Genomic DNA, 13,128 nt, shown 5'->3' with positions numbered 1-13,128 from the left:
ATCCGGGTCATACGTCGGTGGTTTGGAGACCACTGACATCGGAATTGTCCATCCGCGGGAAGTCGGAACCGAAGCAGCGGGTGTAGGTTGTGTGGACCCTATGTTCTCAACCGCTACCAAGAGTTTGGATAAATGATCCTCCAGACTCTTGTTAATCATTGCTTGTTGTCGAGAGAAAGCCTCCTGATCAAAACGGTTTGACATCATTTTCTTCTCATTATTTGCCAAGCGGGCTTTGACGTCGAATAGCATTTGACCCAGTTCCTGAATAGAATACTCTGCCAACGTATCGTCTGGTGGTTTCGACGATGAAGACATGGTCGACTGGAATGGTGGAAGATCTCGAAATGGAAGCACCAATTTGATACGAAAACAGGGGATAAGAAGAGTGTTTGATGAAAGGTGTATATGTAAAGTGTTTGTTGAAAGAGAAATGAACGAAAACTGAGTTTGAGAAAGAAGAATTGGTATTTCCTTAATTCTCATACATGACTCGATCTATGGGAATTCCACAATATATAGAATTCCCCCTACTTGGTTCGAACATACGACTCGGGAAAGAACCAAGAAGAAAACCCGAGAAGTGGACTCGATCTATCCTAACAAAGAAAACCAACCCAGAAACAATACAATCACGTCTCCTATCATGGAGAACGTGTGAATCCTAACTTCCTTCCACTATTCACGTCAGTGAAGGATGTAATCCTTGAACTTGCTCGGTCTTGACTTCTTCCTTGTGGGCTGAGTCTTCTTCTTCTGGTTTTGGGCCTTTTTGATGCTGGGCTCAGTCTCCTCTCTGTCTGGGCCCGAGTTCTGCCGATTCTGGGCCTGCACTACTGCTGACTCGTCTTGTTGGGCTGGATCCGTATCAATGAGTTATTAATCAAAGGAAATATTGTTTCATCCGCAAATTACCTACAATAAAAAACATTTAGATTTGTAATGGAATTGCATGTTGAAAAGTTAATCACACAACAGAAAAACACTCGTTGAGTAATTGTGCAAATTATAGTACTCCTATATTAGTAATTGCATGTTGAAAAGTTAATCACACAACAGAAAAACACTTGTTGAGTAATTGTGCAAATTATAGTACTCCTATATTAGTACGCCCTCCGTCCCGGCTACGATGACGCATTTTTTAGTTTGTACGAGATTTAGAAGTTATTGGTTAATGTGTTTAATTGGAGAGAGAAAAAGTTAGTGTAAGAGAAATAAAGAGAGTTGAATATTTAATTAGAAACAGAAAAAGTGGTTGAGTGTATTAATCGGGCAGAGGGAATTACTAAAAATAGAAATGTGTTATTTTAGATGGGACAAACTAAAAAATAAAGTATGTCATCTAGTTGGGACGGAGGGAGTAATTTATAACAATAGTAGTGTAGTCATAGTACAAAGTAAAATTAGAGTGATTACTGATAGATATATAATTATATCAGAAATTTAAAGAGAAAGAGAAAGAGAAAGAGAGAGTTGTTGCTTGATACTAACTACTCCGTCCGTCCCAAGATAGTTGGAATTTCTTTTGGCCACATAATTTAAGAAATTGATTTGTTAAAGGTTAAAGTAGAAATAGTAAAATAAGAGAGAGAATAAAGTAAGAAGGATGAAGAGATAGTAATGTAAAAGAAGGAATAAAGTTTTTATCAAAAACGGAAATGACTCAACTACTTCAGGACAAACTGAAAAGGAACACGACTCAACTATCATGGGGTAGAGAGAGTATTTTAACTTTGGTAATAGTTTTAGAAGTTTTTTTAGAAGTTTCGTGTGATTCAGTTTTGAAAAGATAGTAATCCTTCGTGTCCTATTAAATATTTATTATTTTTTTATTTGGACGATCCTCAATATCCTCAATAAATGTTCAATTTCATTTTACTATTTGTGGTAAGTGGACCTCACATTCCATTAACTAGTATTCCATCCGTCCTCCATCCCTTAGAAATATGAAATTTTGAAACGACATGAGTTTTAATGCAAAATTAGTAAAGTAAGAGAGAGAAAGTGCTTTAGTGGAAAATGAATCTCGCCTCATTTAAGAGAAAGAAATTTCCTTAAATAAAAAGTTTTTATTTTTAGGGGACGAACTAAAAATGAAAAGAGTTCATAATGAAAAGAATTAGTATATAAAAGTGGGTCCACATGCCACAAATTTTTTTGACCCAATTTCCTTCACAAAAACAAACAATTTCTTAAAACATACATCAGTCAAATATGTGACATTTCTTAAAACAAACAATTTTTTTTTGCGTGTGTCTAAGAGAGAAATGAAAAGGCAGAAGACACGAGACAAAGGAATAGTGAAACACTTTGATTTTTTGATACATTATTCTTTGCTGACATGGGAAGAAGTTGTATGATTCCACAGTATGTTTCACTATATATACATATGTTCGTCTGGACACCACCTCACACAAACACAAGAAGTAAAAAGAAAATACACACACACATAAGAATGAGTGAGAAAGTAGAAAATGAGAGAGAAGAGATGGTTGATCATTGGAACCACGGGCATCCACTTACATTGGTGGAAGCTCGTGGAGGAGAATTCTGTTATGGGTGTCTAACGTATTTTAGAAGGGTTGAGAAAGGTTATGGATGTAGCCAGAAATGTGGGTATGGTAAGATACTACATGAAGAGTGTGCAGAGGCGCCGAGGAAGATCAGGCACGCAATGCACCCTCAACACATACTCACTCAACATCTCAAAACTGGGGCTGTGGAAGGGCGCTGTTCAATCTGCCAATCGTATGTCTGGGGAATTTTCTACACATGTACGGATGCAGAGTGTTCGTTTGTGACGCATATCAGATGCGCGCAGGGAAGCGACATGATGTATCCAGCCGAAGATGGCGAGGAGCAGCAGATCATAAGTCATCCGAGTCACCCCAAGCATGGATTGAGGTTTCTGAAGAGGAGTTGTTCCTTCAAGTGTGATGCGTGCGGCACAACACGCAGAGGGAGTTCCTACTTGTGCAACAGAGATGATTGTCAGTATTGGATCCATGAGAGATGTGCTTCCTTGCCTCAGAATATCCAAAGGGAAGATCACAATCATTCCCTCTCTCTCTCTTTCCATGTCCCTCCTCAATATCTTAGATATAACTACCGTTGCGAAGTGTGCATAAACAAATTAAACTCCAAACAATGGATATATCATTGTGAGCTTTGCAGCTACGTTGTCCATCTCAACCGCGCCTTCAAGAAATTGCTCCCCACCACTAGGTACATGCACACGTGTTGATTTTGTATGTTTGTTACATCATAATTGTAATGTTGAAATATGTGTGTTTTTTGTTGCATGTAGAGAGAAGGGGGTCATGGAGTTTCCAATGAATGATGTGGCTGTGAGTGAGGACCTAATTGGAGCTTTTCTAAGAAGACAAGGAGTTGAAGCATATACACATTTACTCACCCCTCCTCAAGATGATGTTGATTATGAGTTACACCATCACAAACTCACATTAGTCTCATCATCATCATTTCAAGAAGAAAATGAAGAAAATAGTGACGATGAGGAAGACTACTCTTGTATAAAATTGGAGTTAATATGTGATGGGTGCATTACTCCGATATTTCTGAAACAAACATCATCTTCTTCTTCGTCTTCTTCTTCTTATTCAGGTAGTAGTAGTAAAGATAACTACTACTACATGAGATGTAGCATGAGATCCTGCGAATACTATCTTCACTTGGCGTGCTTCCTCTTGCCAACTCAGCTCACTTCTCTTCCTCTTTTCCACAAACATGATCACAGCTTTCTCCTTCAATTCGGTCACAAACTTAAACCATGGGAGTTGTCATTTTGCAGCATCTGTGGCACATATAATAATGGTCTATATTATGCCTGTACAAAATGCAAGCGCTTCAAAGTAGATATAAAGTGCGCTTCAATGCCGGAAACCATATATCACGCAGCTCACCCTCCACACCCCCTCAACCTTCTCTCCCCAGTAGATACTTTGACACGAGGTCCCAATTTATGTGATGGCTGTAATAGTCTCGTCTGGGATTCTGAATATAGGTATGCATGCGGCAGCTATGATTTCATTGTGCACCTTGACTGCGTGGGGCTGCCGGCATCAACCACCAGCCTTAAATGGGACAAGCACCACCCGCTGCTGTTGACGCATGACGCCACTCTAAACTGTCCCGGTGATTTCTACTGCAATGAATGCGAGAAAGAAATGAACCCAAAGAGCTGGATGTATCACTGCCGCAGCTGCGATATTTCCTTCCATCCATATTGCTTTAAAACTACATCCGGCGAGTATAAAAACATCAAGTTTGGTCAAAAATATGTGATCGCCGGAGCTCACTGCCACACTCTCACCTTTCAACTTCTCACTACAAAACGCCGCTGCAATGTTTGTGGTGAGGATAGGCATGAAAACACTGGTTTTCACTGTGCATCATGCAACTTCTTTGTTTGTTTCTACCGCTGCGGTAAACATATGATCAAAGATGGCAACATTAAGGCCATGGATTGAAATAAAAAGCCCAATTTTTACATTTTTTATTCTTTTAGGTTTCATATCGTCTTTTTAATTTAATGAAGCTTGTGGCAGCTTGCTTTCTAAAATACAATTGCTCAAATTTTTACGTCTTTAACCCGTGATTACGTGTTTCTTGGTAGTGATTGAACATCAATTCAAAATTACGTTGTACGTATTAATGTTCACTTTCTTAAGTTGCTAACTCGTCAACGCAGTGTATTAAAAATGTCAACATAACCTTAGTTGATATTTTAATACACTGTGTTGATATTGATATTTATTGAAATTTTAATGTGATCGTGTTGACATTTTTAATACACTATGGGGGTGTTCGGTTGGCAAGACTAAATCTCATGATTAAATATGTATCATGTTTGGTTCATAAGATTGACCCCCTCAATTTAATCCTAGATGGATAGTCTCATGATAATTAGTCAGTGGCGTATCCAGGATTTTAGATTCGGGGGTACGAAAAAATATCTGAACTATCTTTTTCATTGTCTTAAATACAAATGTCTTGTATAGATGCGAATATAACGACTAAACAAGAAATTATATAGTTTAGAAATAATTTTTTTGGACATAAAATATTTGAGTAACGTTTTAATCACTTTTTATAAGATAATAGTACTAGTTTTTAGAGGTGAACCTTGACAAAATAAATAATTTAAGAAAAATATCTATTATTATAGAAAATAAAATATATAGATATATTATTAGTTATAAATGTTTCGTATAGATATGAACATAATTGCTGTATAGATATGAACATAATTGCTACACCATTGTTAAAATAGTTTAAAAGTAATTTTTTTATTAGTTGAGAATTAAATTAAGAAGTATATAAACTTATTATTTCTATTGATTTAGCAAAAAAAAAAATATACATCTATTCTTTCAATTTTTGAAAAAACTATACCAAAAAAATAAATCCATTATTTTTAAAGTAAAAGGCTATAGAACTTTTAATTGTTTGAATAAAATAAAACATGAAAAAAGTAAAAAAATTGTATTAACAAGACAAAATAGAAAAAGATTTAAAATAAGTAAAATGATATAGAAACTTTAATGAAAATAAAAGAATTGAGAAAATAAAAAGTATAGAAATCAAAGAATGGAAGAAAAAAAGGTGCAGAACTCAAAACAAAAGGATGGGCAAAGAGAAGATTTGAACTCTAATCCTAAGCTTTGAAAATGGGAAGCACAACCATTTGACCAAAGTAGCCTTTCAATAAAAGTATCTCAATACATGGTATTAGTATTCTAATTTGGGGGTACAGTTGTACCCCCTTGTTTCAAGGTGGATACGCCACTGTAATTAGTCATAGCCTCCCCCCTCCAACTAAAATAATCCCACAACTCAATCCTAGATAGATAGTCTCATGATTATTAGTCATGACAACCGAATACCACCTATATTGATGAGTTAGCAAGTTAGCCATTTAAGAAAATTATCGTTATAACGCATCCCATGTTCTCCATATAAGAGTATTTCCTCAATTAAATATCCAACCCAATTTAATATAAAATGTGATTAACGGTGGATAATCCAACTCTCAGACTTTTTCTAGAAGTAAGAATGCAAACAAATCTATGAGCTGAATCCAATGAAATGTTGCACTTGTGAGAAAAGCAAAAAACAAAGACAAAATAAAGAGAAGAATAATACTCCCTCCATCCTTCAAATTTTATCTCCATTTGATTCGATACGGATTTTAAGAAATGTAATAAAAAGTGGGTTGAAAAAGTTAGTGACATCTGAGTCCTACTTTTATATATTAGTTTTTAAAAAAAATATGAGTGAGAATGAGTTAGTGGAATGTAGGGTCTACTACAAAAAATGGTAAAAGTGAAATGTGACAAATTTTTAAGGACGAACGAAAAAGAAAATAGGTGATAAATTTTCAGGGACCGATGGGTAAAAAAAGGGAGATTCTTTGATTGAATTAAGTAGTGATCCTTTTACATTCTTTTCTCATAGTGGAAGTTTTGTATGATTCTTCAATTCCAAGTACTAATAAGTTGTGAGCTGGATTGATTTTTTTCAAAAAGATAATAATACCCCACTCGTTGTGGCGCCAAGGAATTCAAACCGTAACGATGTCTCATTTAAATGTTTAGGGAAAATTTTTCTTTCCATTTTATTCATATATCTAAAACACTGAGCCCACATTAAGCCAACAATTTTTTTGACCTTTTCTTTTATAAAAGAAATGTCTCACTAAAGGCCATGACCATGTAAATTGGGCTGAATTAATCTTTTCAGAGGCCCAACTAAATACCATAGAGCCCTAAAGCCTCAATTTAAATAGTGATATACTACAAGCAATCGTATAGTGGCGGTTTGAGTACTAAAGACAAAGTGTATTTTAGTATCATATCATATCAATAGTAATCTTACAAAGTGAAATTAGACGTGATGGATATATGATTATATCGGAAAAGCAAAAGACAAAAGAGAAAGAGAAGAAAAAAAGAAAAAAGAAAAAGAAGAGTTAGACGGGATAGAAATATGATTATATCGGAAAAACAAATATTTATTTTTCAGAATCAAGACGTATCAATGCTCATCATATAGACGTATCAATGCTCATCATATACCACCCTAGAAGTTATTAATATAATTTGTTATACTAAACTAATACTCCTAGTATAACCCAATTTAATATTATAATATATGAGCAATGATTGCTTATCTAATTCACATACTTTTCCTAGAAGTAAGGTGGCAAAAAAATCTAGGAGCTGAATCTAATGCAATATTGTTGTACTTGTCACATATTTTGTGAAAAGCAAAAGACAAAGAAAAAGACAAAACAAATTAAAGAAAAAAGAATTAAAAAAGAAGATTTTTTAATTGAATTAAGTAGGGATCGTTTTACACTCTTTTCTCGGGAATAGATTCACTGTTGTGTTTAAAAGGCAACGTTTAAACCTTCATGATTCTTCCACAGAAGAGGACTTTCTTATATTGGATGTTTTGTATATGACTCATGTATTCCAATTTATGTGAGCTGGTCACTTATAAATGCCTAATTAATTTCATGCCTAACACCATCTCTAAGGGTACTCTAAAACCTAAAATGAGATAGGTATTTAGCTTCAATAGTACTCAAAAGCCAATCCTATTTTTAGTTTTTGAGAAAAAATACATATATTTAGGTTTACACTAAACCAAAACCTAAAAGTTTTTCAAATTTTGTGAGTAAAAAAGACATAATTTAGAGAATATTCTTTAAAGTTTGAGTTTAGTGTAAATGGTTGGAGTAAAATCAATATTTAGTGTGACATTTACACTAAAATGGGTTTGAGTTTAGTGGAATGGTTGTAGATGCTTGATCTCACGCCCGATCGCCTGAGATCGGGCTCGGGCATCCATTGCAGAAGTCGGGCGCGACCGAGGAAGACCGACCGATCGATCGCGACCGAGGAAGACCGACCGATCGATCGCGACCGATCTCTCGCCCGATCCATCGGGCGTGAGATCGGACATCCACTGCAGCCCGATGCCCGAGCCCGATCGGACGATTTTCCATTTTTTTATTTTTTTTATTTTTAATTCTTTAAATCCTAAATTAAACCACTATAAATACCCAACTTTCTCTTCATTTTTCACATACCAATACTCTCCACTCTTCACTTTCTCTTCTTTAATCTCAATACTCACACTTTCAAGAATGGATTCCAGTCAATTCCCAAACCCCCATAATGTCGACGACGATATGCCCATGTTTGGCGGCGGCGGTGGCGGCGGTGGCGCCCGGTGGCCCGACCACGAAGACTACCGGGTTGAGACGCCTGGATCTGTAGGATCCACTTTAGTTTCGGACTCTGAGTTCGATCCGTTCTTTGACACCGACGCGTATCGGGTTGAGTACATGGAGCCTAGTTGTGGACAACCTCCTGCCCCTGCGCCGCCGCCGAGGAGGAGAAAGAAGATGGCGCGGAAGGAAAAGGCGTCATCGGTCCCAGTCCCACTCCCATCCGACGAGCCCAACGAAGAGTACGCAACAGGGCGTACTAACTACGAGTTGGAGGAGTACATGAAGGTGGCTTAGTGTTGGGTCGATATATCGGAGGATTCGATATCCTCCAACAACCAGACTTCGGCCAGGATGTGGGATCGCATTGAGGCACGCTACAACAAGGTGAAACCGAGATGGGCGTTCAAGCGAACCAAGGTTCAGCTGCGCAAGTGTTGAGATCAGATCAAGCTTCACGTCAACAACTTCTCCTATATCTACAACAAGAACATGGACGGAAGGGTTAGCGGTGTGAGAATGGAGGATGTCCTCAACAAGTCGTTGTCCGGTACCATTCGCGGTTTGGGCAGTTCAAGCTGTACAATGTTTGGCTGATCTTGAAGGACAAGCTGAAGTTCAAAGGAGGGATACCGGTTGGATCCTCGACTGCGAAGCGGACGAAGAACACCGCCACTGGCGGTTAAACGAGCAACAACCCATCTCCTGTAGATCTGGACGCTGAGCCGGAAGGGAGTTCCGGCACGCCTACGTCTACTTTTAGACGTCCTATTGGCACCAAGGCTGCCAAAACCCAGGCCAAAGGGAAGACGAAGGCGGCCGCGTCTGGATCGATGGCTCCCCTGCAGGCTGCGCCTCCTCCATCTGCTCAGCTCATGGCCTCAGCGATCGAGGAGTTCGGAGGTTTTCGCGAGGTGGTTGAGTATAGGTTTATACTTGACGCCCAAAACAACCTTCGTCAGGAAACCGATCCGAAGCTCGACAGAGGACTGGGAAGATGATCAAGAATTTGAGCCAGAGGTTAAATTTAGATGACTAGTTTGGTTTTTTTAATTTAGTATTTTAGTTTAAGGTAGTTTTTTTTTTTAGCTAAGTATGATGTAGTTTTTTTTTAAAATTAAGTAATGTAGTTTTTTTTTTTGGCATTTGTGATGTTTAATATAATATATGTTGGTATTTTAGTAATTAAAAATAAAATTAAAAAACAATGATTTAAAATTGAAATAAAAAATGGATAAGAGATAGAGCATCCACTAGGGATTCACCATTGCATAAATATAAGACATGCAGATGTGACAACTACTAGGGCTGCTTTCACTAGGGCACCCATTGTGGATGCTCTCTAAGTGGTAAAATCAGATTATTGAAACGATGTTGTTTGAGTCATAGTGAAGCTACTTTGGTTTAGACTGAAGCCGTTGCCGGGGATGGATGGCGTTAATTGTTTATGCGTTTGAGGATTTGGTGTAAATAGTTTAATTTCTGTTATTTTGTTTTTCTTGACAGTTTATGAACACGGGCTTCCATTCTGGAAGTTGGGCTAGTTCATCTGGGTCAGGAAACATCCGATACAAGTGGCAAGTCAAGGAGTCTACGTCCACTGTCACTACCAGATCAGGGTTAAGGACAATAGACCTGTTTCCGTTCGAATCAGAAAGTGAGAAGGAGTGGAACTCGTCAGGAGAAGAGGACCCGAAGTCGTCCACAGAAACAGAGCATTCCGAGACTGAGGAAGAGGAAGACCCAAATATGGCACATTTAGTGGATCCCGATCCGGAGATAGGTTCACTCAGCGCGCATCTAGACGGTGAGCCCGCTCATGCCATAGTCTCAAACCCGCGCCAGAGGTCTATCGATATCAAGACAAATGTGCTCGGAGTTTTGCCCACATTCTCTGGACGAAGGAACGAATGTCCTTACGAATTCCTAAACGAGTTTAGTAAGCTGTGCTGTAGGACACTATTTATCATCATATATTCAAGAATACATAATTGAATATAAATAAAGCAAGATCTTCGAACATCATGTATTTTACGTAAAACCATAAACATAATGGATCGAAAACTTACCTTTATGATCCATAGCGGAAGCGATTGGGGAAGACGGAGAACTTCCTCGGACTTTCTTTGGTGTAGTAGCGCAACTCCAACTCCAAGGATTTGTTTCTCTCTCTTTCCCTCGTTTATGTGTTCTCTTAATGTGTGTGATTTGATGGGATCCCACACTTGTATTTATAGGCAGAGAGAGGACAAACCCTAATTATAAAATATTAAAGCCCTTTCCATCAAAGTGGCTATTTTATTAGGACGTTTCTTTTTGACCAAGTAATACCAAAATCAAATTAAATAATTGATCATGATAATTTGATTTGATTTTGTTAGTCAATAACATAATTAACGTCAAATTCATGACAATCAAAACCATATATATTCTTGACTAAATTAATGCTAATCAAGACATATAAATATCCCAATTTCCTTAATAGCAATATACTACTAGGAAACATATAATATTAGTCAACAATTAATGACTAACTAGGAAACATCCCATTTAAATCAATATATTCAATTGATAGCTAATTAATTAGGGAAAATTGTGTCTTATACCAAGTTAATGTATATATTAAAAATCCAATTCTATTTAGGATTCTATCACATGTCACATATGTGAGACATAAAACTTACATTCTCCCACTTGGCAAACATGTGGGACACAAAGTTTTCGATTCTCCCACTTGTCACACGTGATAGAGCCACAGTAAAATAGATATAATAAACATAAGGCACGCATAATATTGGACTTTATAAATATTTTCATTATTGACAAACATAAGTATTATATTAGAGGAACTACTAATGAGAGTCATGACGGGCATATATCATTCAATCGACATAGTTCCTTCCATGTACCACATCACCAATATCCACTCTAATATAATCTATAAGTGACACCGCGTCCGTAATTGTCTTATTTCAAGACCCCTGCATTAATACTAAAAACTTACATATGCATATCAAATAATAAGTATATGCAGGAAAAGTAGAAACAACTTTATTGAATTCAAAATATCTATAACTTAAGTGTCTGAACCAACATGGAAACATAAAGGTTAGACGTTTCCATACCCAAGACCCATTATGTTAACTTATTCCATAAATGTCTTAGGCGGTAACGCCTTAGTCAACGAGTCAACACTATAAGCTGTGTGCTTATAGATATTATTTGTTCCTGAACTTCATCTTTCATGACAAGAAAATTTAATTCCATGTGTTTAGCTCCTTTGAATACTTGTCATTCTTAAAGAAAGATTCGATTGCATTATTATCACAATACATTTCAAGGGCTTGGATATTAAGGAGACAATACCAAGACCTGAAATAAAATTTTGCAATCATTAATGCTTCAAAGCAAGCCATAAATTTAGCTTTAATGGAAATCCAATCATTTCTAGTTGATCAGATTTCCTTAATGTGAGCATAAAATCTTTTGTTCCCTTTAAGTATCTCATTATTATCTTTGCAGCTCTCCAATGTTCAATGTCAGGGTTACTTTGGTAACGACCTAACAATTTGAAGCGCAAAGCTTACATACTTGAGCATGCATCAAACTTCCCACGATAGATGCATAAAAAATATTTTTCATCTCGTTCTGTTCTTATTCAGTTTTTGGACATTGATTCAAACTGAATTTGTCACCTTTATGAATTGGAACAACACTTGGAGAACATGCACTCATGCCGTATCTCTCTAAAAGATTTGATCTATGTGGCTTTTATGAGACAATCCAAGAGTCTACGTGATTGATCACAAGATATTTCTATCCTATGACATAGGATGTCTCATACATATCTTTTATGTTGAAATTTTTAGAGAGATAATTTTAGTGTCATGTAGTAATCCAATGTCACTACTAGCAAGCAATATATCATCAACATACAAAACCAAAAATATGAACTTGCTCCCACTAACCTTGAGGTATATGCACCGATCAACAGTGTTCTCTTTAAAACCAAAAGCAGTAATAGTGTCATGGAATTTAAAATACCATTGTTGAGAAGCCTGTTTCAGTCCATAAATTGATTTCTTAAGTTTGCAGACTAAATGTTCATTCCCTTTCTTAATGAAGCCTTCAGGTTGTTCCATGTAGACTTCTTCTTCCAAATCATCATTTAGAAAAGTAATTTTCACATCCATTTAATGTAGTTCCAAGTCAAAATGGGCTACAAGTGCCAAAATGATTCTAAGTGAGCCCTTCTTTGATACTTAAGAGAAAGTCTATTTACAATCAATGCTATCTTTTCTGAGTATAACCTTTGGCAACAAGTTTGACTTTAAATCGTTAGATGAAACCATTTATGTCGAATTTGGTCATGAAGACCCAATTACACCCAATACACTTTTGTTTATCGGGTAATTCGACAAGGTCCCAAACTTTAATCCATAGATTTTAACTCATCTATCATGCATCAATCCATTTAGTAGAATTATTACACTTAATGGCTAGTGAACATGAAACTGGATCATTACGTATTCCTATATCACATTCGGATTCTTGGAGATATGCCACATAGTCATCAGAAATGGCACTTCTGTAGATGCTTCTTCCACACCCATGTTCAATGACTTTGGCATCATCATTAAGTGGTTGGTCATTCAAATATTGTTAGGCTGTTCAACAATATTTGCCACACTTAATTCTTGAGGAAATGAGGGAAGAAGGTTATACCCTTATTTCATTAATGACCATATTATGAGTGTTAAAACTCCCACTGATCTCACCATTCTCAAATAATCATATATTTCCAGTTTCCACAATTCCCATGCTATCATTAGGACAATAAAACCTATACCCTTTGGATTTTTCTGGTAACC

At 36.7% G+C, this 13,128-nt stretch overlaps 1 protein-coding gene across 1 annotated transcript; it reads left to right on the top strand.

Moving 5' to 3' along the window:
- The first annotated feature begins 2,439 nt into the window (after positions 1–2,439).
- Positions 2,440–4,590, top strand: LOC125208618 (uncharacterized). Its single transcript, XM_048108270.2, has 2 exons — positions 2,440–3,225; positions 3,308–4,590. The coding sequence occupies exons 1-2, from the start codon at positions 2,456–2,458 to the stop codon at positions 4,488–4,490; spliced, it is 1,953 nt and encodes a 650-aa protein (XP_047964227.2). The 5' UTR covers positions 2,440–2,455; the 3' UTR covers positions 4,491–4,590.
- The last annotated feature ends 8,538 nt before the right edge of the window (positions 4,591–13,128 follow it).

Source organism: Salvia hispanica, chromosome 6, assembly GCF_029641045.1.
Source record: "Salvia hispanica isolate PSC_SH4W2 chromosome 6, Shi_PSC_v1, whole genome shotgun sequence".
Lineage (NCBI taxonomy): Eukaryota > Viridiplantae > Streptophyta > Magnoliopsida > Lamiales > Lamiaceae > Salvia > Salvia hispanica.
The sequence above is the reverse complement of the archived record's forward strand: the minus strand, read 5'-3'. Positions and strand labels throughout refer to the sequence as shown.

Excerpts from the sequence above, each read along its gene's own strand:
- LOC125208618 (XM_048108270.2), top strand. The coding sequence starts at position 2,456 with ATGAGTGAGAAAGTAGAAAATGAGAGAGAAGAGATGGTTGATCATTGG. Across the intron at positions 3,226-3,307 it reads AAATTGCTCCCCACCACTAG|AGAGAAGGGGGTCATGGAGT; the intron begins GTACATGCACAC and ends TGTTGCATGTAG.